The 24,568-nt window shown below is 44.2% G+C and overlaps 4 protein-coding genes across 8 annotated transcripts in view; 2 read left to right on the forward strand and 2 right to left on the reverse strand.

The window, feature by feature from the left end:
* rhbdl1 (rhomboid, veinlet-like 1 (Drosophila)) overlaps positions 1 to 1,738 on the forward strand; it is a 44,862-nt gene extending 43,124 nt beyond the window's left edge. For both annotated transcript variants that reach the window (XM_034570591.1, XM_034570590.1), the window contains exon 8: positions 323 to 1,738. In XM_034570591.1, the coding sequence (XP_034426482.1) occupies positions 323 to 594 (272 nt within the window). In that variant the 3' untranslated portion in view covers positions 595 to 1,738. The remainder of the gene's footprint in view (positions 1 to 322) is intronic.
* A 4,423-nt stretch (positions 1,739 to 6,161) lies between these two features.
* zgc:112496 (uncharacterized protein LOC541336 homolog) lies at positions 6,162 to 21,399 on the reverse strand. Of its 2 annotated transcripts, XM_034570315.1 has the most exons (7): positions 21,389 to 21,399; positions 9,248 to 9,320; positions 9,011 to 9,163; positions 7,827 to 7,920; positions 7,518 to 7,677; positions 6,753 to 6,905; positions 6,321 to 6,584 (listed from the first exon to the last, which is right to left on the reverse strand). In XM_034570315.1, exons 3-7 carry the CDS (start codon positions 9,133 to 9,135, stop codon positions 6,403 to 6,405), a joined length of 714 nt encoding a protein of 237 aa, XP_034426206.1. In that variant the 5' UTR covers positions 9,136 to 9,163; positions 9,248 to 9,320; positions 21,389 to 21,399; the 3' UTR covers positions 6,321 to 6,402. The 2 variants fall into 2 exon arrangements, with proteins under 2 accessions (XP_034426207.1, XP_034426206.1); XM_034570316.1 differs by lacking the exon at positions 21,389 to 21,399 and having other exon boundaries at positions 6,162 to 6,584; positions 9,011 to 9,164; positions 9,250 to 9,320.
* Positions 9,342 to 16,057, forward strand: wdr24 (WD repeat domain 24). Its single transcript, XM_034570311.1, has 11 exons — positions 9,342 to 9,461; positions 10,240 to 10,326; positions 10,605 to 11,089; positions 11,721 to 11,898; positions 11,990 to 12,662; positions 13,316 to 13,428; positions 13,528 to 13,655; positions 13,756 to 13,860; positions 13,986 to 14,323; positions 14,735 to 14,919; positions 15,373 to 16,057. The coding sequence occupies exons 3-11, from the start codon at positions 10,618 to 10,620 to the stop codon at positions 15,539 to 15,541; spliced, it is 2,361 nt and encodes a 786-aa protein (XP_034426202.1). The 5' UTR covers positions 9,342 to 9,461; positions 10,240 to 10,326; positions 10,605 to 10,617; the 3' UTR covers positions 15,542 to 16,057.
* Positions 18,401 to 24,441, reverse strand: anks3 (ankyrin repeat and sterile alpha motif domain containing 3). Of its 3 annotated transcripts, none has more exons than XM_034570312.1 (16): positions 24,326 to 24,441; positions 23,717 to 23,939; positions 23,404 to 23,602; positions 22,687 to 22,808; positions 22,528 to 22,609; positions 22,277 to 22,394; positions 22,032 to 22,181; positions 21,790 to 21,915; positions 21,193 to 21,308; positions 20,933 to 21,097; positions 20,714 to 20,838; positions 20,485 to 20,626; positions 20,107 to 20,380; positions 19,468 to 19,542; positions 19,297 to 19,388; positions 18,401 to 19,209 (listed from the first exon to the last, which is right to left on the reverse strand). In XM_034570312.1, the coding sequence occupies exons 2-15, from the start codon at positions 23,881 to 23,883 to the stop codon at positions 19,306 to 19,308; spliced, it is 1,944 nt and encodes a 647-aa protein (XP_034426203.1). In that variant the 5' UTR covers positions 23,884 to 23,939; positions 24,326 to 24,441; the 3' UTR covers positions 18,401 to 19,209; positions 19,297 to 19,305. The 3 variants fall into 3 exon arrangements, with proteins under 3 accessions (XP_034426203.1, XP_034426204.1, XP_034426205.1); XM_034570313.1 differs by having other exon boundaries at positions 24,281 to 24,406; XM_034570314.1 differs by lacking the exon at positions 24,326 to 24,441 and having other exon boundaries at positions 19,468 to 19,539; positions 23,717 to 23,883.
* Between the last annotated feature and the right edge of the window lie 127 nt (positions 24,442 to 24,568).

The following is a 24,568-nucleotide window of genomic DNA, read 5'->3' on the forward strand; positions in this document are numbered from 1 at the left end:
ATTAAGTAATCTAGATTAGTTAAAGGAATGTTTTGACATTTTGGCAAGAGTTGGATGAGAAAACTGATTCCATCTGCAGATCTGTCTGTTGCATGTAAGGCTAATAAAATCTACCTGCCAAGTTTAGAGGTGCTGTATGTGAATTTTATCTCAGCCAACTACTGATGGTAAATGGTAAATGATGCTTTTCTAGTCTTAACAACCACTCAAAGTGCTCAACACTATCCTTTCACACGCATCCATACTACACGTCTATTTCTAGCTCTTTTCTATCACACATACATTTATATTCCCCACACTGACTCTGTCTCTTCTCCCACAGTGAGTTCAGAGGTGGGCCGTGCCGTCTGGCTCCGCTTCTCGCCGCCCCTGCCGTCCTCGGGGCCGCAGCCCAGCTTCATGGCACACCTGTCGGGGGCCGTGGTCGGCATCAGCATGGGCCTGCTGATCCTGCGCAGCTACGAGGAGAGCCTGCAGAAACAGTGCTCCTGGTGGGTCATCGTCTTCTCCTTCATCACCTTCCTCCTCTTCGCCATCTTCTGGAACATCTTCGCGTACGAGCTCCTGGGGGTACAGATCCCACCTCCTCCCTGATGACGACACCCCCCCCCCCCCCCCCCCCCCCTGCCCGAGACTCTCCTTCACAAACACACTGACTCCGACCCTTCTCTTAACAGGTTCCCGCCCAACCATTGTTAACGATCCCCATTTCCTGTCCACTTAGGCCCAAATGAAAAGATACAAGATCATTCAAACTAAAATACACCAAGAATCCTTTTTTTACAGATACTTTGCAAATCAAAGAAATATGTCTCTTTTATTAAAGAGGGATCACAGTAGCAACAAGTACAGGTGAACGCTCCTCAGATCCATTTTCGAGGAGCAGTATCTTTTTATACACATTGAGATCTCATCCACATTGCCAGCGCTATATCTGTCACCGTCGTTTCTTTGAGTAAATCTTTCATACATGTGAAGACCTCCGGTAGGAAGAGTTGATGACATGCGCCTCTGGTGCAAAGCAAAAGGGATTTAAAAGGGGAAGAACAGCAGGAGCATGTGCTGTTAAAAGCTAGCAGATACTTTCTGTCGTTCTTAAAGGTCAGAGATGAGGATCAGCAGCAGCTAAACTAATAGAGATTCACTATTTTGCTTAGAGGCACTTAAGCAGAGTAAAGAGAGTTTTTCAGCTGTGCTTCAGGGGATGATTTAATTTCAGGACATTAATTTCCAGGGGGGCAGCAATAAACAAAAACACTGAAGCACCAATGAGATTTGATTGTTAGGAGTTTTTTAATTTCACATCCCTGATGCAATTCGCAGAACGCACTGTGTTTTTTCTCTGCTGGCGCATCAACTTAAAAAACAAAAAAGCTATCAGAGAGTTTTCTCCAAATTGAGGTGCCGGGTAGCGTTTCCAGCCAAAATGGAAGGAAATCAGTCACATTTCTTTGCCTCGAGAGCAGATTAATTTCCTTCCCCAGGGCAGGTGCAGTAAGAAAGGAGGCAAAAGCTTTAAATGCAAGATTTCAACGTGTCATCGTCACGAGTATCTTTAAGGTGAGAGGCGTCACTGTCATCATTTCACTTCACGGCATCTTCAATGACATTATACCGACACTGTGGACACAGAAACATACGTCACTCAACACGAGAGAAGCGGTAAAGATGGGAAATCAAAAGTGGCCGTGCGACAGAGGAGGAAAGAGAAAAAAAAAAAAGACGAAGTTTCCTGGATTATCATCACTTCGGCGAGGGAGCGCCTCCTGTCGCCGTGTCAAACGTTAACCACCAACTTAGGTGCACCGTGTAAAATATGCCATGTCATTCTCTTTGGCTCTCAGCGAGACGAGGACACACACACACACACACACACACACACACACACACACACACACACACACACACACACACACACACACACACACACACACTTCTCCTCTTTGTCTTTGAGAGCGGACACTGCCTGATTCTCTAGGTCAACATCAACAAACTGAAGAGGAAGACTACACAACATACACACACACACAAATATACGTATATATATATATATATATATATATATATATTCACAACACGCACACGTACTGGCCTCTGCCTGTTTTCTCGCTCTGACAGACTGAACTGGGGAGGGCGAGGATGTGTCATCACCTGACCTCTGACCTTTCGTGTCCCAGAGGGCATTGGGGATCTCTCTGTCGGGCCCAGTTCTATACCTCAGTTTCTCATTCTTAGGGACTGTATACTTTTGTAAAGGAATGTACCTATGAAGAAAAAAAAGAGTGTTATTAAGTTGTCCCCTTGTTTTTTCATTTGATAGTGGATGTGTATATTGTATGTTCATAACCAAGAGTATATTTATTTGTATTTTTTTTCCTCTTTAAGGGGAAAAGAGAAAAACTTCAAATGGTGCAAAATTAATGCTATGATTGTTGTTCTTCTGATAACTCCTGTATCCTCTGAAAAAAAAAAAAGTCTACGAGGCAAAATCCCCTGGTTTGTTAGGTGACCACCAATGACTCAGCTCAGTTGATTTTATAAATCGCTAGTGCTTTACAAACTAAGCCATAGAAAGAACTAACTAGAGAGGGCAAAAAGTAAAAGAAAGGGTTTGAAACCTGCTGGTAGAAAATAGTTTCATCATCGTGAATGTTCCAAAGGCGATAGTTTCATGTAGCTGGACTCGTTATTGCAACTTGTTTGTCGTCGATGCAGCTTCATTCTCCCCTCTGCACTGTGCGGACGCCTCGCTGCAGTTCACTCCTTTGCTTATAACAAATTATAGACGGGGCTCCTGTCGTACATCAACTTCAGTTTGATCCCAGCTTTTGGAAAAAAAAGCCGGGGCAAGGAGAGCAATTACACTTACTCATGCTACATTCCATATTTCTGTCTTTCAATCGATAACTCATTTGAATGTCCACTGGCTGCCTGGGGGGGAAAAAAGAAATTATGCATCTGCCAATTTTGATAGTTGGTCATAAATACAGTCCTCAGCATTTGATTCCACATGAAAGTGTCAGTAGCAACAGAAGGGTTCTTGCTAAATGGGGGAATCAGGAGGAAATAGCCAGAAAAAAGCCATTTTCCGATACATTAAAAACAGAGAAGATCAGCCAATACAAGGCCGTAATGTATCCTTGATGGAAACCTGTGTGTGTACTAGGAAATATTATTGCTTGGGATAGCAAAGATACATTGATGAATAATGCATACATACCCCATAGCCTATAATGAAGATAAAGAGGATGCCTGAGTGGAGGTTAATGTGCCTCTTTAACTTAAGATTCATAGGAACCCAGAAGGGTTATAAAAAAAGGGCTAGTAAATGGCTATGCTTTTGTAGAACACATCAACTGTGAATATTACACCTCCTGGAAGAACACGCAGGACGACTATGGAAGGCTCGTGAGTTCTTGTCGCCCCTGAACCTGGAAACAGCGATTCTTGACTGAGTTCTCCTTGTGCAAAGTGTTCCGTGTTTTATTTTACACAAAAAAAGCAGACGAGAGAAAATTATATCTGAGACAGTAGTTGGTCATTTTTCTGCAAGCCAGATCTCCATGGCCCTGACCTCGAAGAAATGTCCACAAACCAGGAGATGCTCCCACAAGCTTTTTATTTTACCTCCTAGGTAGTTGACGTTTTGGGCACAAGTCACGTGCCTGAAACGTCACCTACCTGGGATTATAATCGTGTCATTATTAGTCCTCTTCGTCCCTTGAGGGGCATAAGGCATCAACTCCATCTCCATCAACTCCATCAACTCCTCCATCTGGGCCTGTCCTGTGTCGGACTTCTCCCCTTGTCAGACCCGTCCATCTTGGGGCGATCTTTGGTATGTGGTTCTGGTCAATTCTACATATGCATATTTACATTTCAGGTTCACAGTCTGAAGAAAGACCTGTGCCCATAAAAGTTAGCTTTACCTGTGAGGTAAAATAAAAAGTTTGTGGGAGCATCAACTGGCATGCGGATAGTTCTCGTCTTCGGGTTTTGTCGCTTCTGTCCAGTACCTGTAGTGTGTAACAGGTTTGAATGTGTGTGCTTTTGTATACTTCCTGAGCCCGAGCCAGCCATGGCAGCAACACACCTTCAGACAAACTCACGTCCTCAAAGCCTCTCTTTCTCTCAAGCATGCAGCTATGACAGAGAGACAGAGGCCTGACTCTCATCCTCTCGCTCGACAACACGTGAAGGTTTCGTTTTTTGTGAGGGACGGAGGTGCCAGCACTCTTCACATTAAAACCTCAACGTGCTTCCCCATCCTGTCGCGCTCGTGTCACAACAGTGTCAGGATGATGCATGGCTGTGGCGAGGAGACGCCATTAACAGGATATCTTCCTTTAACAAGGGGATCTGACAGGTTGCATGATGTTTAATTGAAATGAGTGAAATGTTTTCTATACAGTGTATAAGGAAGGCATGTGATCCATCACTTTGGGTTTACACGCTCCCCTCGACAGGCTCCATTATAGACCCGACTGTTGTAAGAGATGATGTTTAAAGGTTTAGTGCCAACTCTGAGCAAAATTCACTGATACACGGATCCTTGTTGGCGCGACTGTGCCCGTAATATTGTTCATATCTGTGGTCGTGTCATTCCAACTTGCAGCGTACTTGACATTTCTGCCGCGTCTTATTTCCTGCTCCTGCGTTTTTATCATAAGTGATCTTTTTTTTTTTTTGCACTTATAATATTGTAGTCGACTGACATGTTGTCGTGTGCCATATTTTCTACTGCCATTACCATTCTGTGATGCTTTTGTACCTCCCTATGCCAATCTATTGTGCTGTTATGCCCAATGCCTTGTTATATATATATACTGTATATATATACAAGCTCAAGTCTGATTGCCAGGCAGAAAGGCTGCTTTGCTGTTATTTATTCTTCATAATCACAAACAGGATCCATGAGAAAAAGACGCTGGGCTGCAAAAACAACTTTATACCCAGTAGCTGCTCTCAACTGCTGCTTGCCAACAAGCCGGCCAGGTTGCCTTTTCTTAGTGTTTAGTACTACTTGGATTTGGGTAACTGTCGCTGTAGAGATGGATTTTACAACAGGAGTCGTGAGGTGCTGACCAGTGCATCAATTCTCACTCGTGGTTTAAGTGAAACCTGCAGTGTTGGTCTATAGGGAACGTAAGGTCCTTTAAATGTACAGGCATTTGGCTTGAGTTCCCAAATTATAGCGGTTATTGATACTGGATATCGTCACAGTGTCCGATTTGTCATTTGTGCAGATCCGCAAATAAAAATTGTCTTCTGCACAAAAACCAAACATGCATCTATGAAACACAACACCCGAGGATTGTGATCAAGTCCACAATCGATCCAAACTTACATGTTTAGATGAGGAAAGCCTCCGACTGTCCTGGTTGTCATGTGGATTATCTGTGGATTTCTGTCTGCCGCAGCTGGAAACAGTAATAAGAGTTTGACTTTTATAAGAGCAGATCCAAACCTCCTCCAACGGTTTATAACATCACTCAGAGGTTCTCTTTATGTTCACAAATACTGCCTGAGCCACTCGAGGTCACGGAGATATCACAGGTGGTTTCTTTAAACGCGAGTCGTTTTCCCTCTGACGCTTTAGAATTAAAAAAAAAAAGAAAAAAGAAGAAAAAAGTCATATCTGTGCTGCTGTGGTAGTTTTTCATGAGCTGCTTACTTGTATTGACAACATGGTGCCAAGCTTCAGAGGTTCGACCTCTCACGACCCGACAGGAGGTCGGACCGACACAGCGTTTACAAAAAGAAAAAAAGCAGAAGAACCTATTTTTCTCTCGGTCATGAGGAAACTAAAGGAAAACTAAATTTACATATGGATAATTTATATCAAAGTCCTCATTAATTATTTCACAATCTATTGTACTTTTTAAATGTTCTGAACGGAACCATTTTATATTGTATATATATGAATATATTTTGTTTTATTTTGTACTGTTCATTGTACTTTGCTTTAATTTAGAAACAATATAAATAAAGAACAATACTGTGGCAACATCCCACTGCTTTTCGTGTGTTTCAGCACAACGACATCATCAATCATCAAATAGTAAAACAGAAAACGGATCAGCAACAATTTTTCAGTAAATAAGGAAAATCTTAAGACTATTGGTTGATTGAAAATAAAGATATTTGAGGAAGAACCTTGGACATTTGTTACTGTTTGATAAACTTTTTTAGATCATATGATGCTGTTTGTTATGATTCAATTAGTCAATCAACAAAATATGAAATGAAAGCAATCGTTTGTTGCAGCCTTGATTATCATCATCAACAATAACACCCTTAAAAAATGCACAGTAAACTCAATTTAAGTCTTTATTACTCTGGAAAAATACAAAAACTGACAAACATCTAAGTTTAACACTAAAATTTTAACAGTTGGGAATTTCATTTTGTTTTGAGCTTCTTCTTTGGTCTGTGGTCAGTGTCGGAGTCCGAGCACTTTGCCGCCGCGCCTCCTCCCTTCACATCCACATCCTTGAGAAGCGGGAGCTGCTGCTTCGTGGCTACGCTCATCGCCCACAAACACAGCTCCAGCCTGTGGGGCGTCCAGTCCTGCTGGGGATCCACTGAGGATAAGAGGAGGGCGGGTGGTGTCAGTGCAGAATATCAAGGCAAGTTTATATATATACACAACCAGGCTGTGAAAGTGTCTAGTAGTAGGAGTGGCTTGATTTGTGTATTAAATCAACAGTTGTACTACATGACAAGAAAATGCTTTCCTGTCATGACCTCACCTTTGTTTAGTCTTTTCGTTCTCTCGACCATCTTGCCCAGGTACAGCGCGTAATGCTTGGCTGTGTACTGGATGGGCTTTAGTCCCGGCACACTCTCCATGGCTTCATCAGACATGAATGCAGTCTGTTCTGGAGCTCCTGCCGCCAACACAGCTGGAACAAAATTCACAGTCAGCAACAAGCTATCCTGAATGTAGCTGAACTTAGCTTTGCTTGTCCAAACAGTGAGTCCCAGCTACTAGGGCCACCGGTATAAACACTATTTTAACTCCAGCTGCTTTAAAAAGTGCACTGGATATTTTCCTTTAACGTTCCTGCCAGTCCCCTGGCAAAATGTCCATAAAATGTCCGAGTGAGCCTATGTGAGCATACAGCAGGAAAATGTCGGGAGAATTCACAGCATGAGAGTGGGCGTGTTAACTGACCAGACAAAAAGAATACAAATATGTCAGGATGAAGAAGAGGAGCCATATAAGATGCAGATAAAGATGTCAGTTAAGGCAATGTGATGTAAGAGCTTTTGGTGATAAAGGCTGACACCAGTGTCGATGTGCTGTGATTTAATCTCAGAACTCATGTCCTGCCTCCTACATGCTCTACCTAGGCCTAACTTTTTCAGACATTTTCTCAACTTCATGTCTGAAAACGTCTTTATTGATCACAGAAACATTTTGTTCGATTGAATTCTTAGACTTACTTCAATTTGCTGGATGCAGGTTTTGCACAGTGAGACAATCAGAGACAGAAAATAGACGCTGTGCTAACCTGAAGCAGTGGCTGGCCCGACTCCTTTGAGGGAGCTGAGCTCTGCGATCGCCGCCTGCACATCAGGCAGGAGGCTGAAGGCCTTTCTGGAACATTTCTCCACGGTATCCTCACCGTTGGACGCCACCAGCTGCTGCAGCCTCGGCCTGAACTTCCCTCTCTGCAGAAGAGCACACGGAGCCACTCAAGGACACGGCTGAGTGCTGTTAAGACTGTCGGTGCACACCCACACAAAATAGAAAATCTCTCATGTGGGCGTATTTTCTGTTTCTTGGGAATGTTATGATTTAGTGTCTAGACTTGACTTACTGTGAGCTTCCACTCCATCAGCTTCACCAGCTCTGACAGAGTGACATGTTTGTCAGATCGACCTGAAATGAGCATGGGCAGCTCCTCTTGGTACCTTTCCACGGACACACAGAGGTTAGAATCAGTTACCTTTAATCCCATATCCATAGCTGGGCTAACAGAACTCAATTCATATCTTAGAAGTCATATACAAGAAAGACAGATATTCTGTACTGTGCAAACTTGATGTTTAGATCCTTGTACATGAGGGAAGGGTCTAAAACAGTCCTGAATTAATTCTGCCGCCTGAAACAGTGAGCGCAAACATACAAGAAGAACAAATAGTTCTGCATCTGCCAGTATATCCCTGAACTCAACATCATGGAGTCAGTCTGGGATCACGTGGAGACACTGAAGCAGCATAAATCTACAGAAATACTGTGGCATGTTCTGCATGGTGCTTATGACGACCTACTGTATCTGCCAAGTACACTGACAAACTGCACATGTGCACCAAGGAGGACTGGTGCAGTTTAAGGGCAAAGGGTGGTTTCAATAAAATATTGATCGGATCATTTTTTGTGAATACTGCACTTAGTATGAAGTCAATATATAAAATATTCAGGGCAACACTTGGTTCAGGTCCGGATCAGGGGGGCGGATCCAGCAATCTTTTTCACTTTTTTTTTTTTTAACACTGCAAGATGGGGTATTTTATTTAACATTTTCACAATATTCCTGGTGAATAATCCATAGATCTTGATCAAAACAATCAGGCACGTTAATGGAATTGATATCTAAGAGTGTGTGAAGTCTGGTGAGGCTGGATTGATCTTGAATTTAAGTGTGATTTATGAATGGGTTATCTTTACTGCTGTTTTATGAGAATAATAAAAGCTCAAAATGAGGCAAGAATAAATTCACTGCAGTGAGATGAAAGTCCAGCCACCAGAACGACTACAAATCTGTCACTGTAAAGAAGTTTGTGCTAACGGAGATAACCGAGCATGAGTATTGAAGCCAAATATAAATACAGATTTAAAGATAAATAACTAAAGCATTACAAAGTTGTAACCTCCATTTTTCTCTCTGTTAAGCACTTTGTAACCTTGTTGAGAAAAAGTGCGGTATAAATAAAGTTGATCACTAAGTGTGGTGTTGTTACTGTAACCCTTAGATGGAGGAGGACAGGATGGGAGAGTCACCACTTCTCGAGGATCAGCAGTTTTCCAGGTTTCTTGCTCTTGGCCTTGGCCTCCACTACATCCCAGTACTTGTCGTGCACACTCCTCCATGCAGCTGGCTCCTCACAGGCAAACAGATCAGTCATGGTGGAGGAGAGAGCTCACACACCATCACCTGTGAACACATGAAAACACACTGTGTGAAGGACCTGTCACTTAGGAGAAGCTGATTTAAATGAATGGACTCCAACATTTAACACCTTAAACTGCCTCTGCGTGGTTTAATCCTTTAAATCCAGCTCTCAGCCACGTTCAGAATTCCTTGAATGAACTGTTGTGTCTTGATGCTTCCGCTTTTTCCACACACCCAGAGCATCATGGTCCCAGAGCCACGAGGTTTCTGAAATCCCGCGATATCACGCTGCAAACTACTACTTCCGGTACCTCAAGCTGCGAGCAACAGTTTCTCAAGGTTCGTCCCCTGAAACACTTCGTTGTTTTCTTCACCTGGAAGAGTTTTCTTTTAAAATACCACATTCACGAAAGGTCGCGAAACGTCTGGCGCACGCGTGGAAACTTCGCTTGCGTCATGCGCGTTTCGTCTGTGGGAATAAGAGTCCTGGGAAGCTAGGCTAGCTAGTTAGCATTAGCATCACATTCCAGGGATGTTTATGGTGCAGCGCCAGTAAAGTGCGCGTGTAGCCGGTGAACGCCGCGGACGGACGTCCAGCTGGTGGAGTTTAACCTGAGATCGGAGTTTAATGAAACGCCGAAAGCAGTGGTGCACGTGGTGTTCGGGTCGAAGCGTCCACCTCTGTGTGAAGTCACATGGGTTAGCTTGTTTTCCCCTCAAACTGTCATTGTTTACTCACGTGAATATTAGGCAGGGATTAGTCCATCGCCAGCTCGTGGAGGTGAACAAATCAAACCAACCCTCTTTAAGTAGCTTTTCAATGCGGGAGAGAGAGAAGGGAGTGTTTGATAACCAACATTTAGCAATCGTTGTGGTTGGATGTATTATGATGACGATTTATATTTACAAAGAAAATCAAATGCGGATTTCTAATATTTAAATTTGTGAAAGTTGAAGCATAACCTCATAATCACTGTTGAATAATAATTTATAAATGTTTATTTCTGTGCAATTCAATAGTGAAAATTTGATAGATTTATTTGGCATATATGAAATATTAGCCCTAACAATAAATGCAGATGGTATCACTTTGTCCATTACATTTGTCTTTCTCCAGCTAACAAGCAAGTTGTCTCTCATGGGAGCACATGAGGAGGACTCTGTGCTGCTGCAGATACTGAAGAGGCCGGTGGTTCTTCAACAAGTAAGTACTGTAGAGCTTTCGTTGTCTGAAATGTTTAAGTTTGCATGATACTGTTCATTAACTTTGCTTGTTACAGTGCCATCCCTCCTGCACCCGTAAGGACTGTATGAAGTTAATGTTTTATTTTGCTATAGTGCCACCTTCTGGTGGATATCAGGAGTTTCACATGTCTTTTACAGCTGGCACTAGTGCAGACGTAACCACAGCAAGTAACAAGTGAAGGTGTTGTTTTCCTGATGGATCTGGCACTCAAATTTGTTTTATTTTGTCTACACCAGGAACGTGGAGAAGATGTCACGTGTTACCACAGCCCTCAGCAGCAATGCCATCACTGGCCGAACAATGTTCTGCCACTTGGACGCGTCGGCCAACGCCATCAGCGTGTGCCGCGACGCATCGCAGGTGGTGGTGGCTGGCCGCAACATCTTCAAGATCTACGCGCTTGAGGAGGAGCAGTTTGTGGAGAAGCTGAATCTCCGTGTTGGTCGAAAGCCCTCGCTCAACTTCAGCTGTGCAGATGTGATGTGGCACCAGATGGAGGAGAACCTTCTGGCCACAGCTGCCACCAACGGGGCGGTGGTCACCTGGAACCTGGGGAAACCGTCTCGTAACAAGCAGGACCAGCTGTTTACCGAGCACAAACGCACCGTCAACAAGGTGTGCTTCCACCCCACAGAGGTGTACATGCTGCTGAGTGGCTCGCAGGACGGCTTCATGAAGTGCTTTGACCTGCGCAAGAAGGAATCCGTCAGCACTTTCTCAGGTAGTGACATGAAGCTGGTCAAGGAATCTAATGCTAATAATCTAATCTAATGCAGCATTGGATTGTAATTATTTCTATACTGCAAGTATAACATCACTTTTCTTTGCCTGAAAAAGAACAGAGCAGCAATGATCAAAAACCATCTTAATGTCTTTTCAGTGTGTGATCATATTGAACTTGGTTAAGTTTAATTCAATATTTCAGAAATTTCCAGTGTTAGCCATGAAGAATACATTTTCTCTATATATATATATATATATATATATATATATATACATCCTTGATATCTCTGGTTTAGTGGAATGTTAATTTCCAGGGGTGTCATAGCACTGCTGCTTGTTTTGGACAGAGTCAAATTTCTCTTCCAACAGAGGTGCAATATATGAACTGTGTAATTCTCTTCCAAGAAAAGAGTGACTTAATTAATATAAGTGAAAATATACGTACTTTAAGATTTAAACTAATGACACAGAATTTATGAGGTAAATTCTTACTGATCCATTAATGTCCTCTCGCTACACTCAGACTCATTAAATGTGTAGTTCTCCGAATCAGTAATAACACTTAATCATCCTCTAATATCCCTGTTGTTTTTTTTTTTTACAACCCATTTTAATACGCTCTCCTCCAGGTCAGTCAGAAAGTGTAAGGGACGTCCAGTTCAGCATGAAGGATTATTTCACCTTTGCTGCATCCTTCGAGAACGGCAACGTCCAGCTGTGGGACATCAGACGACCTGACCGCTACGAGCGAATGTTCACTGCCCACACTGGCCCTGTGTTCTGCTGCGACTGGCACCCTGACGACAGGTTAGAGGGATGACCATGATAAATGAGACCTGTGCTTGATGCGCTGTTTTGGTGTTTGAGGAGTTTTATTCAAGCTTGATTTCTATTTTAGGGGATGGCTGGCCACAGGAGGCAGAGACAAGATGGTGAAGGTTTGGGACATGACTACTAACAGGGCCAAGGAGATCTACTGTGTCCAGACGATCGCCTCCGTCGCACGAGTCAAGTGGCGCCCTGAGAGAAAGTACCATCTGGCCACCTGTTCCATGATGGTGGACCACAACATCTATGTGTGGGACATTCGCAGACCTTTCATTCCCTTTGCCACCTTCGAGGAACACAAAGATGTGACCACAGGTATCGTGTGGCGCCACCAGCACGACCCTCATTTTCTGCTCTCTGGCTCAAAGGACAGCACGCTCTACCAGCACATGTTCAAGGACGCCACTCGTCCAGTGGACAAGGCAAACCCCGAGGGTCTGTGCTTTGGACTGTTAGGCGACTTGGCTTTTGCAGCCAAGGAGAGTCTGATCAGCAGTGACCCCAGCAGAAAGCCTTACCTCGGAGGAGACCGCCGCTACCCCATCTTTTTCTTCAAGAAGCCCGACCCGACGGAACAGTTTGCTCATGTGTCCAGTGCTCTTAGCGTCTTTGAGACAGACTTGGCCAGTAACCGCATGGACTGGTTTGTCAAGACCGCACAACTCTACCTCCTCTGTGGGAAGCCATTTGCTGAGCTGTGTGATCACAATGCCAAGGTGGCCCAGGAGATCAAGAGACCTCAGGTGAGACCTCAGTGCAATGTGTGAACAAAGTTGTGGTTCAGAAATTGTCAATTTTAATAGAAACTTCACGGATTATGACCTGTGACTGCAAAACCAAGACACATTACGGTACAGGCTTGAAGTATTAATCTGCACTAGGGCTACAACCAACAATTATGTTTATCTATAATGTATTAATCAATTGATTGGTCTAAAAATGTTAATGAATAGTATATATGCTGTAGCCCAAGGTGACATCAGACCAACAGCCCAAAACCTAAAGATACAAAGCTCTTCAGTAACAATCATAGGAAACATAGGGAAATGTGAGAAGCTGGAAGCAGTGAATCATTGTTGGGGTTACTTACGTGAGATGATTCAATAAACTTATCGACTGAAACCCACACACAATTTCAGCAATAATACAGGAATGCAAACTCTTCCTTTTAAGGTTTGACAGTAAACAGAGCGCCTGGACTATTTTAATCCAATTTTCTCCAAACATTTCACATAATCTTTAATTTTTATCTGCATCATTTAAAGGCAAGACACAAAGTATATTTTATTTGTTAATAATGAAAAAGGTCACATCCATTCAATCTGTAACTATATTGCGATACTGGAAGTGTCCTGCAGCCATATTTTATTTATTTTACTTTTTTCATAATTCACAGGTTTCCACAACTTGGACCATGCTGAGAATCATGTTCTCTGACCCTGCAAACCTCACAGCGTCTGGTCCAAACCTCAACCTGAGTAAACTCGGCACCTTGCCTTTAATGAACAGGTAAATCAACTTTTTATTGTGCATCGTTCCAAAGTATTAATAATAAATAAGTAATGCAACTCATTTACAGCCTAATTTTGGTCCACATTATGTTTTCAGTTTCAATTTGAAGGAGATTGGTGCCGGGATGGGCACAGAGAGCAGACTAGAGCGCAGTAAAGGGGAGAGCCGGCAGGACAACATCCACCTGGAGCCTGGAAACTTGCACATCAGCAATAATAATGAAGGTAAGAGTGGTTATTAAACGTCTTAGAAGCCAAATGAAACATTGACAAGATCTTGGTCCTTGTGTTTCTGCAATATTCATCGCTTATATTGCAATTTCAGAAAATGAGGAGACGGAGGGCAGTGAGGGCCAGGCTGAGTACATGTTCGGTGATGCTGAGTTAGATGATGACGACCTCTATTCTATGGAACATGACAACCCAACAGGTCAGTCACAGTCTCATCACAGAGGAAGCTAAAGACTTACCCACATCAGTACCTGCTATTTATAAGTGCCTCTGCGCTCAGCACTCTTTTGTCTAATATTATCTCTGCTACCTTTTTAACAACAGAAGAGCCAGAGTACACGCTGCCCCAGGAGGCCTTCCCGCTGCGCCACGAGATCCTGGATAACCCCGCCGCTCCTGAGCACCTTCAACAGGACAAGTCGGACTCCCCGCACGTCAGTGGCAACGAGGCAGAGGTCACCTGCCTGACGCCCATCGAGTCCTTCTCCCTCATCTCCATCTCCCAGCCGCTGTTCAGCCCACATCTACCTGCCAGCTTCTTCTGCCCCATAGTGCGGGAGATGCTGAGCTACTACGCTGAGCAGGGCGACGTGCAGATGGCCGTATCTGTGCTCATCGTCCTGGGGGACCGGATACGTAAAGAGATTGATGACCTAACCCAGGTCAGTAAGGGAAAAAATGGTGTCTTCCTCGGTTTTGTAAGAGTTGCATTTCAATGTTTCTCGGGCGAGAACTTGCAAAAAGCAAGTCAAAATGCTTTTACTGTGGTCAGAAGAAAGACTTACTGATTGACTTCAGGGTGATTTTAAATATTTGAAAGATGTTATAATTGTTTCCTGAACAGATATCTATACTATGTCAGGTCTTATATATTTACTCAGATTTATGGGGTTCATTCGTGTTGATATATTAAAAAACAACCAAACTTCTGTGATACTTAAATGCGACTAAGTTTTAAGTACTTTGTCTATAACCAAAACATTTGAATAATGAAATTTTAATTCTGACATTGCACTTTGACAAAATAAGCAGATACAATAGGAAACACTGACCGAGATGTGTTTCCATTTCAGGAGCACTGGTACATGTCCTACATAGACCTGCTGCAGCGATTTGAGTTGTGGAACGTCTCCAATGAGGTCATCAAGCTGAGCACGTGCAGCGCCATCACCTGCCTGAACCAGGCGTCTACAACACTACACATCAACTGTAGTAACTGCAAGCGGCCAATGAGCAACAAGGGCTGGATCTGTGACAGGTATGAACACTTGACCACCATTTAATATTAGAGAGTAATGTTTATGTGTGTGACTGGCAAGTTCAGTGTGATACCTTTTGTGTAATAGCCTTAAGGTGCTTGTCTCTTTCAGGTTAAATGACCCTGTTAACATAAGGATTGGTAAAATGGGAAAATAACTGGTTCTGTACAAAGGACACAAAATCCATACGACCACCTTTTTAAAGCTTAATCATTTACATGTATCTCGTGTGTTTTACTTCGACAACAATCAATCGCACAAACCGTTGGACAGACATGGATGTAAACTGCTTTTTGACAGGTTGGCGGAGCCAAACAATTGAAAAGGAGAAATTCTAGTTGTGTGTTCTTCCTGTGTCTCTTGCTTCTCATGTGTTTATTAAATACACTGAATGCTTCTTTAACTCTGACTTGAAAACAAACTCTGACAAGCGCTCTGTGTATCTCCTCTAGGTGCCACCAGTGTGCCAGTGTATGTGCAGTGTGCCACCACGTGGTAAAGGGACTGTTTGTGTGGTGTCAGGGCTGCAGCCACGGTGGACATCTGGAGCACATAATGAACTGGCTGAAAAGCAGCACTCACTGTCCCGCCGGCTGCGGTCACCTGTGTGAGTACACCTGAGCCCATCACAACTGCTGCTCATGCAGCTATTTCTCTGTGGGAGTGGGAATCTGTCCACACACAGACCTGTATCATCATCAACTCACCTTCATCCCTCTGTGAGGATCAGACTCCTCAGACTGCGGAGTCTGAAGGAGGATTCGTTTTCCGTGTGTTCCATGTTTTCTTCCGGACAGCTACTCACAAGAAACACAATCATGAATGGATTCACTTTTACACTTGAATCGATTTTTGAACCTTTATTTTTTTTTTGTACGTGAACAGATGTTACGATACATATACAAAGAATTCAACAATATATTTCTTGAATTCACCTTTGCTGCATTTTACATAGATTTTAAACCCCTCAGTAAAACATTGAAGGCTGTACAGTGAGAATTGTTTGTCTCATCCTAAGTGGATTGTCAATGTTTGTACATAATGTCTAAAACCTATTTTTTAAAAACTGTAGAAATTAATTTATGAAAGATTGCTCTTTATTCAAGAAGTGCATTAAAGCAATAACCACAGACTAGACACTTTCAGTTGTCCTGGATGTGACGCCTGTTTTGTCCACTGCATTGACCAAAGAAACCCTAAACTACTTTCACATGTATGGTGGTTAGAACACCTGGTTACAGTGTGGGTAAAATATCTGTTTAGTGAGAAGAAAAAAAACTACTTACTCATTTTCCTCCACTACACTTTATGCTCACGGGCCCAGAAATCCAAACTGGCAGCCTCTAATCCACCAGCCAGTCACAATGTGTGCTGGTCAGAGTAACCGTCGTTGGCTTGTCACGGTTTTTATGTGTCACTGCTGGTGAGAAACGCAACAGAAAAACGTAGAAGCCAACAGAGACGACTTCTGTTCGCATAAACCTCAAAAGAACAGCTTCGGCTTGGGTGAAATTTGACTGCGAGTCTCGTCCCATCAGGCTCTGCACGGCCTGATGGCGACTGGTTGGAGGATTTTACAGCCTAGTTGTCAGTTTCACTGGCAGACTTTCAGGAGATGAGTAAATCATCACTGAAAGATGTAGAATATTTTATCAGTTCAGTCTCAACAGATGCCGCTCAGCTTCACAAGTGCCGGCCTCTCACTCCTGTTTGCCATCAGGCTTGTACATCAGCGGGAGAACGTCACTACTAGAGTGAGAGTCGGGACACATGGGTCATTTTAAAGCATAAAGTACTGAATGTGTTTTGAATGGGGCACAAACTACGGAGCATGGGTAGTTAGTGAACATCACTTCTCACCCCTATGGCAGCTTAACATGACTAGTGCAGTAATCCATATTTCCTGGTAATTATTATTGTCATAAATCAATATTTCACTTTAAGTAAAAAAAAGGGATGTTCTGTCTATTACGAGGGCTGAGCTGGTTGGAGTTCGTGCTGATTTAAAAACCCGCGAGCTGGAGGCTGCTGTGTCTGGATCAGCTGCTGCAGCCAACAGCCGCATCGTGCCAAGGTTGTTTTACTGAACATGAACTGTCATCACATCAATTTGCCGCCAAGGCCCTGGGCACAGTAGCTGGGTTTCAGATGTACTCCCTAAGAGGACATCCCAACCAGCAGCAGGGGGATTCCTGACCTCCCGGCTCAGTCGAAAGATATGGAGATCTGTTCAGTGGTGGTTAAAGAAGCAAACATTTAAAACATTCATAGTCTCTTATATTCCACAAATCTGCTGCGGTATAATGCAGGGCTCAGTGAGCACTGTAAATCCAAAGAAGTTAAAAAAAAACAAATGTTAAAGTTTAAAACAGTGACACATGAGTCAAGTATACACTTTGTCAAAAATTTTAATCAAGATTTTCTCTACTACTATGCATGAATTTTAGTTCAGAAGGCATGTCAAGAATAATTCCGTTTTCTGCAGCTGTTTTCCAACTTCCAGTTTTGCACAAATCTTGTCTTGCAAGTCAATGAAAACATTGAATTTAAAAATGGTAGTTTGTTTGTTTCATTTCTACGTACAGTACATGTATCTGTCAATTTAAAACAAAGCCGAAAAATGACAGAATCCATCTTCAACTTTCAGGAAACTGGGTTTTATTTGAGTTTAAATACATCCACGGATATCCAGCATTGAAAAGATTTTAAAGGAGTTCAGGGTAAAACAGGATCCTGCTATAGAAGACACAATGAATCCACAAGATGAACTACTTGACAGCATCACTGATTGAAATCTGAAACTGGTCAATTATTTGTGCTTTGAAAAAGAATTAAAACTTGTATTTTGCACTAATAAAGTCTCAGCTCTGGATTTATTAGACTCATAACTGTCCACAGTAGGGTGGGCATCAAGAAGCGGTTCCAAATTTCCGATTCCAATGGAATCATTAAGAAATGTAAGTTCTGATTCTGCTTATCGGTTCCTAAAAGCATCACTGCATCTCCCAAGCTACACTGGCCCTGGTGCCCTCTCTGGACTGGACCATTCTGCCCGCGGCAGAACTATTTGAAGATAAACTTACAGGCGAGCACAAAAGTCTGGGAAGAGCCGCCCATGAGCGTCATCATGAACCCAGGAAGTGTTCAAAAGATGAGGGGTCTGCACTGTGCAACACCTGTGCCGTTTATTTCATGCAAGGGAGGATGCACAACTAACATGGCTACACACCAGTCTCCCTCTCCCTCACAAACCCAGTCAACCCTCAGCCAACAGCCAGGACCCTGTTTGCAATCAGGTAAGTGAAAATTAACTAACATTGGTCTTATCCTTATTTGGTTCGGTTGCAAGCACCACACACAGACATTCCTTCTGTCTCAAACAACCACACGCTGCAGCTCCCTAAAGTGGAAAATAATCGACTGTTGCTGTGTTGTCATTTCAGCGGGTTTCGATGTTACACTGCATTGACGGGGGGGAAAAAAGATTGAATCATATCATTTAATAATCGAAGCAAAAACAATAGGGTCCTCGCACTGTCAGTGCTCGGGGCCCTCATAACAGCAACTGCTTGAAATTCATTTCCAGGTTCCATGCACTGAAGTCAGTTGTGCAGTTGACTTGTGTAAAGGTTTGTAAAAACTGTTTTTTCTGTGAAAGCAGCAGGTAAAACGTTTTGATCCCACCCTTTAAAGAATGGAAATCGAGAATAATTAAGAACCGGAATTGGAATCATTCAAATTCAACGGTACCCAACCCTAGACCACAGATGGATTGAAAAGTGTGTAAATTGCTGTAACTTTAACGTCTTTATCGTCAGCTCCTTTAAAATGCGTTCAGCAGGACATTATATTCAAACAGCATACAAATGAGAAGATTTCATTCAAATCACTGCAGAACTTATTTGAACTGAACTGACTTCTCTACTTTTAAGAAATGTACCTCTTCTCCTGGTGGCATATTCAAACCACATTTCATATTCAGGAGAGAGAAATGTTTCACAGTATTTCAGCCTCCGATCCTTGATCAGCTCCACCTCCTCCTCTCTGTGGGGGGGGGGGTCAGGTGCCCTTCCTGCCTGCTTGTCATTTCCCTGCAGCAGCTGCCGTTAACCGTGGCCTTGTCCACATCCGGCGTGCTCGGGTCTATCAGCCTTTCCCAGACGGGCAGCAGGTCTGCTGCGTCGAGCCCATGGGGGTGGGGGGGCTGTCCTCATCTTTGGCCTTCTCCCGTTGCAGTGCGCTTGTACAGGGTGGTGAGATCACCCTCCGTCGAATATTGGCAGAAATCCCTGAAGAGAAGAGAGAGTTATCTGGTCGTCTTTTAGCAGCTGTCAAATTCTTCCAGCAATTGTCGTGTCCATCCAGTCCAGACTCACCTGGAAATGTTAAGGCCGTTCCCAGCTATCGGACACTTTTTCAGGGGCACTCAGTCGCCTCAGGCTCTGCTGCACGGTTTTCAGGGTCCCTGCTGTTATGATGAAACAAGCGGCAGCATTAACAACAGCCCCAATAACACATTCAAATCACTGAGCATTACACCATCTTACCAAGCTGATCTTCATAGGAATCCAGCTTCTTGATTATCTCGACAACACTGGAGCATGTCAGGCCGTCTGCAGCTACTAGGAAAAAAAGAATGACAAATCAAAGAGCGTCAAATGTGTTATTCAGTCTCTCACACACACAACTAGAAGGGAGCTCTGAAAGTGCATCCCTCCACCAAGACTAATGCCCTATCTCACCAAAGAAGAATTTCCCATTAATTATCTGGCCTGTGGCAGCCCGCCATATTCTCATTTGTCCGGCCACATTTTCATAACGAACCAAAAATGTTTTTATACTTCTCAAAACATACAAGATCTGTAACTTGGTGTTTTTCCTCCGTTGTTGCATTGTGCAGATGTATGCAGCGATATTTACAGCATGTTCGCTCGTGTTATCACTCAGAATCTTTTGTGTGACATTTGTGCATGTGCGCCCCCCCCCCCCCCTGCTACCACCATAGATTGAATGAATTCTGTGGGAAACGTTGCAGAGAAAGTGAAACTAAATTCCTGGATCTGCACTCAAATTTAATGGGTTCTTACCTGAGCCATACCTTCCACCAAGTTTTATGGTAATCTGTCCAGTAGTTATTGCGTAACCCTGCGACCTCACTTTCTTGGGGGGGGGGGGTAATAACTCACCTTTAACACTGGTATCATCCTTTGCTTTATCTTCCACACCAGTATAAGCGCTGCCATTGCCATCAGTAGTAAAGCCAGAGAGCAGTTCAGCACAGCAGGTCCTAGCCTTCGCTAGTGTCGCGCTCATGTCCTGAGTCAGCCGGTGGTTCTCCACCAGCTCAGTATGGACCCTCCTCCAGGCCATCTTGTCCTCCATCAGGCATCCCTCCATCACAGTGCGCAGCTCCTTCTCCTGAGACACCTGGCTCTGCAGGCTCTCCGCCTCCTCGCAGTGCTACAGCAGGGAGAGTGAGTCGGTCAGATGTGGATGAAAGGTTTTCATTTAAGTGCAGAATTTTTGTCAGTGTTTGTTACATTGAGTGTTTACTCTGTAGGTACCTTGTGTAGTTGAATGGCCATCTCCTGCATCTCAGCCTCAAGTTGGTCAGCATAAGCCTGTTCCAGAGCATCACTGGGGGGGCGAGCGCTGCTGTGCCACCTTGCAATACCCGAGGTCATCTTACGCTTGGGTCCAAACAATCTGGACAAAAGGAATGGATATTATTCCCTGCCATATATACAGATACTGCATGTGCAGGAGTGTATATGAAAGCCGGAGGTCTCTTACGTGATTCCTATTTCTTTGAGATCATTTTCAGTCAGGGTGAGAAATATCCGCAGATCAATGTCTTGCTCCACAAGTAATGGGAGATACTTGGAGAAGCCGATTTGCTCCAAAAAATCGGCCAGATCCTGCATTAACAAGAGAAGAAGAGACAGTCCTGAATAAACTTGACATCACCCACCTGTTCAGGTCACATTATGAATCAATCAAACCCACACATGCCTTTGGACCAGAGTAGGAAGGTGGAGGAACAACATGCGGGCGGATCCCACAGTTCCCTGTAGCACTGGAGTGAGCTGCCTCGCTGATTCCATGGCGACCCTTGCCTTTTGAGTGATAACCCTTATTTACTCGACGAGAGCTGCTCTTTTTGCACTGGTCGGAGTCCTGGTGGACAAAGGCACATCTGTCTGTCACAGCGCATCAATACAAAAACAAAAATCTGGTGTTTGCCTCCATAACAGTGGGATTCCTGTGTTCACCTCGTTACTTTCCACAGAGCCTTCCCAGTTGAGGCCGACCACATGAGGCGGGCCTTCACTGCTGCTACTGCTGCTCCTCATGGTGGGCATGTCATTGTCAAAGAATGGACTATCATCTGCAACGGCAACAGAGAAAGTATTTACATGTCTTTGAAAGACACCCAGTGCATAATGACTTACTGCAGTGACTTTCCACAGACACTATAACTGCTTTCAGATGTGCACTGATATTCTCTTTGGATAATCTCCTGAAATTATCCGGAGGGGCTGTGTGTGAGGAGCCATTCACGTGGAAGATACTGACGAAGATGTCAACTCAAGACAGACAACGAGAGTTTCTGTTGATGCTGGCTGACGGTGGTGTTGATACGCTGCAAACACAAGCATGTGTTTTCTGCTGTGCCACACCTGAACTCTCTGGAGATCTGTGGAGTCTGACCAGAGAATCTCCTGCTGCATATTTCATATGTCAAAGGCAAACTCAGGAGAAGGTCTAGGCCCTACTGTGCAGACATCTTCCAGAGTTCATGTCTGAACATGGTTTATTTCTGTTGTGTTTTTCAGAGGCCACAAGACCCTAGTAGCTATGCTTCTCACCTCTGCTGCTGCTGCTCTGGCCGTCCAGCTCATTGATAGGCGAGGTAACGTCCCGGTAGCAGAGGCCCTCAGTCTGTTCACCAATATCACGGAAGGTCATGTAGCCTGGCGGCACAGCAGGAGGCTCTGTGAGGACGAGAGACACATTAGCAAACTGTCAATCCACCTCTGTAATTCACAGAACCACCACACTCTTAACATGGCTACCGGCTGGCAGACTGGATAATATTACGTGACGCTACCACACAGTTTGCTGGGGCCTCCTACTCGAAACTTGGCGATGGCCTGGGGCCCATCGTGGATGCTAATGCCTTTGGCTCGGTTTCGACTGGGCCTTATCCTCGGGGGTGCACTGTCGGAGTCTTCAGAGGAGCTCAGGTCTTCAAAGTGTCCTGTCAGGTTGGATCGGATAATGACAGAGAAAACATTATTACAACTCATTGAGTAAAAAATAAACCGTGAGACGTTAGGCGGTGGAGAAAGGTACCTGGTTTGCTTCTTGGAGAACGTGAGTCAATGAGGCTGACGATCTTGGTGTAGCCGTACATCATTGCTATGGCACGGGCAGTCTCTCCCTTAGCATTGCGGTCATCTACTTTAACTTTCTGTCAATTAATAAAACCACATGTCAGGATCTTAAGGCATTACCTCTTTATCAGCAGGACAATTAGGTCATCACACATCCTCACCAGCAGGCAAGTCCATGAGAGCATGTTTAATAAATGGGGACCCACTCACGTGATCAAGCAGGTACTGAAGTATAATCTCATGTCCAGAAGCCGCAGCCTCCATCAGGGGAGTGAAACCAGACCCTGGCTCCCTGTTATTGAAAGAGAACAACATAAAGAAAACGTGTCTTCGTCTGGATCGAGTGTTGGGATGAGTGAGGATGCTCACTTGACATTGGCGTCAGCCTTGTTGTCCAGCAGGAACTTGACCATCTGCTGGTGGCCGGTGCTCGTGCAGTGTAACAGCGCCGTCCAGCCCAGAGAGTCCTTCAGCTCCAACTCCGCACCATGCTGTTTGAGGTAAGAAAAACCCAAAGTCTAAGTGTTAAAACATTAAATTAAATAAACGGAATTTGTATTTCATTCATTTTATACTGTGAAAATCAACTTGCAGATTAGAAACTTCTTGGAGACAGACACACATTCTGTTTTATTGTGTTAATTTGTCCTCAGCTCTCTTTGTCTAACTTTTTTTTCCTTACGTGTCTCGTGTTGTGTCAATACAGTTAACTGATGCAACGCTTCTCACAACAAATGATCCAATCACAGTGAACGATTTCATTTGGTCCTGTGCAGCGGTGGCTCTCAAACCGCTGAACTCCAAGGACCCAGTAACCGACACAAACTAGACCACAGACCTCTATTTGACAAGTTTTGTTTTTAGATGCTGGATTACAGGAAGTGTGTGAAAATAAATGATTCCTCTTTTAGCCAGGGACTCCCTACAACCCCTCAAGGATGCTTGGATGTCCTCAGACCATGCCTGCTGCTGTACAGTGTCCACGTGCCTTGGGCAAGTTCAATTTAAGGACACATATCTACAGGACACAGGACACATATCCTTCTGTATACATGAAGCGATTACTATCCGGGGATCATGTTGTACCTGAAGCAGGAAGTATGCGATGCTTTCATTGCCACAGCTGGCTGCCAGCATCAGTGGGGTAAGACCTTTGGCAGTGGTGGCGTTGACGTTCACTCCGGCCTCCAGCAGGAGATTCGCGATGTTGTCGTGCCCGATGTACGCTGCATACATGAGCGGGGTCCATCCTCCAATGTTCTTGCCGTCCAGATTCACCTCACGTCTGAAAACACACCACACATTTTGATTCATATGTGTGTATATATATATATATATATTAGAAAGGTGGACATCCCAGGAGAGTGTGTGTGTGTGTGGAGGATAGTGAGACACCCACTTCTTGATGCACTCTGCCACCACGTCGTACTGGCCGATGGAGCAGGCGGTGTGGAGGTCCAGGGGCACGTCCAGCTCCTCGGGTCGCACCAGGGACTCTCCCAGCCACAGGGAGAGGCTGACCCCCAGCTGCTCGGACTCACTGGCCTCGTCGCTCAGCTCAGACATGTTTCCTCAGACTCCTCTTCTTCTCCTTCTTCTTCTTCTCTCGTGCCTCCTCACACCTGAGAACAGAGGGGATCCTGTGGCTCAGCGCCGCCATGACATGTTCACAACCGCTGGATTCACTCTATCAATGTGTGTTTCCTGAACCGCAGAGAGCAGGAGTCACATCTGGTGCAGCTCCAGTTTGTAATAAACACACAAATAAAAGTCTCCCTCAGACTTGCGGTTCCTTTAAAGCTACTTTTAAGCTAAGCTAAAGTGCAGCTTCTATCTCATCCGTCTCTAGCTAAATCCAACTTTGCTCTTTTAGCTAGTTTCACGTTAGCTTAGCGAGAACACGTCAAGCCCAGTTTAGACTTTGCCCCAGTTTTAATAAACAATGATTAAACAGCAAACGTACTCGCATTAGAACAGCGGATATAAACACAATGGGTTCAACACTTACAGGCAGCAGAAGTTTGTTTTCTCAGCGGATCTAACTTTTTTTGTGTTGGGTGTCACACTCAATTGTGTCCGTGTTGAACCACGCCCCACCTTTTCCTGTTTGAAAGGCACCGGTGTAAGTCTGAGCCTGTACATGCATCTACTGTTATCTTATCCTAAACCCGCAGCATTAGCATGTGGGGGGGAAGTTTGTTTGTTAAAGAATCTGATTTTACTTTCTGTCATGGACACTCACTCATCCCCC

The sequence above is a fragment of the Hippoglossus hippoglossus genome, chromosome 19 (assembly GCF_009819705.1).
Source record: "Hippoglossus hippoglossus isolate fHipHip1 chromosome 19, fHipHip1.pri, whole genome shotgun sequence".
Classification (NCBI taxonomy): domain Eukaryota; kingdom Metazoa; phylum Chordata; class Actinopteri; order Pleuronectiformes; family Pleuronectidae; genus Hippoglossus; species Hippoglossus hippoglossus.

What these genes read in the sequence shown, in the direction of transcription:
- anks3 (XM_034570312.1), bottom strand. Translation starts at nt 23,883, where the DNA reads ATGTCTGAGCTGAGCGACGAGGCCAGTGAGTCCGAGCAGCTGGGGGTC. An exon ending in TTCAGTACCTGCTTGATCAC is followed by an intron (nt 22,395 to 22,527) that starts GTGAGTGGGTCC and finishes ATTAATTGACAG; the next exon opens with AAAGTTAAAGTAGATGACCG. An exon ending in CCAGAGCAGCAGCAGCAGAG is followed by an intron (nt 21,309 to 21,789) that starts GTGAGAAGCATA and finishes TTGCCGTTGCAG; the next exon opens with ATGATAGTCCATTCTTTGAC.
- wdr24 (XM_034570311.1), top strand. Translation starts at nt 10,618, where the DNA reads ATGTCACGTGTTACCACAGCCCTCAGCAGCAATGCCATCACTGGCCGA. An exon ending in CATCAGCAATAATAATGAAG is followed by an intron (nt 13,656 to 13,755) that starts GTAAGAGTGGTT and finishes TTGCAATTTCAG; the next exon opens with AAAATGAGGAGACGGAGGGC. An exon ending in GGAACATGACAACCCAACAG is followed by an intron (nt 13,861 to 13,985) that starts GTCAGTCACAGT and finishes TTTTAACAACAG; the next exon opens with AAGAGCCAGAGTACACGCTG.
- zgc:112496 (XM_034570316.1), bottom strand. Translation starts at nt 9,135, where the DNA reads ATGACTGATCTGTTTGCCTGTGAGGAGCCAGCTGCATGGAGGAGTGTG. An exon ending in CTGCTGATCCTCGAGAAGTG is followed by an intron (nt 7,921 to 9,010) that starts GTGACTCTCCCA and finishes GTCCGTGGAAAG; the next exon opens with GTACCAAGAGGAGCTGCCCA. An exon ending in AACGAAAAGACTAAACAAAG is followed by an intron (nt 6,585 to 6,752) that starts GTGAGGTCATGA and finishes TCTTATCCTCAG; the next exon opens with TGGATCCCCAGCAGGACTGG.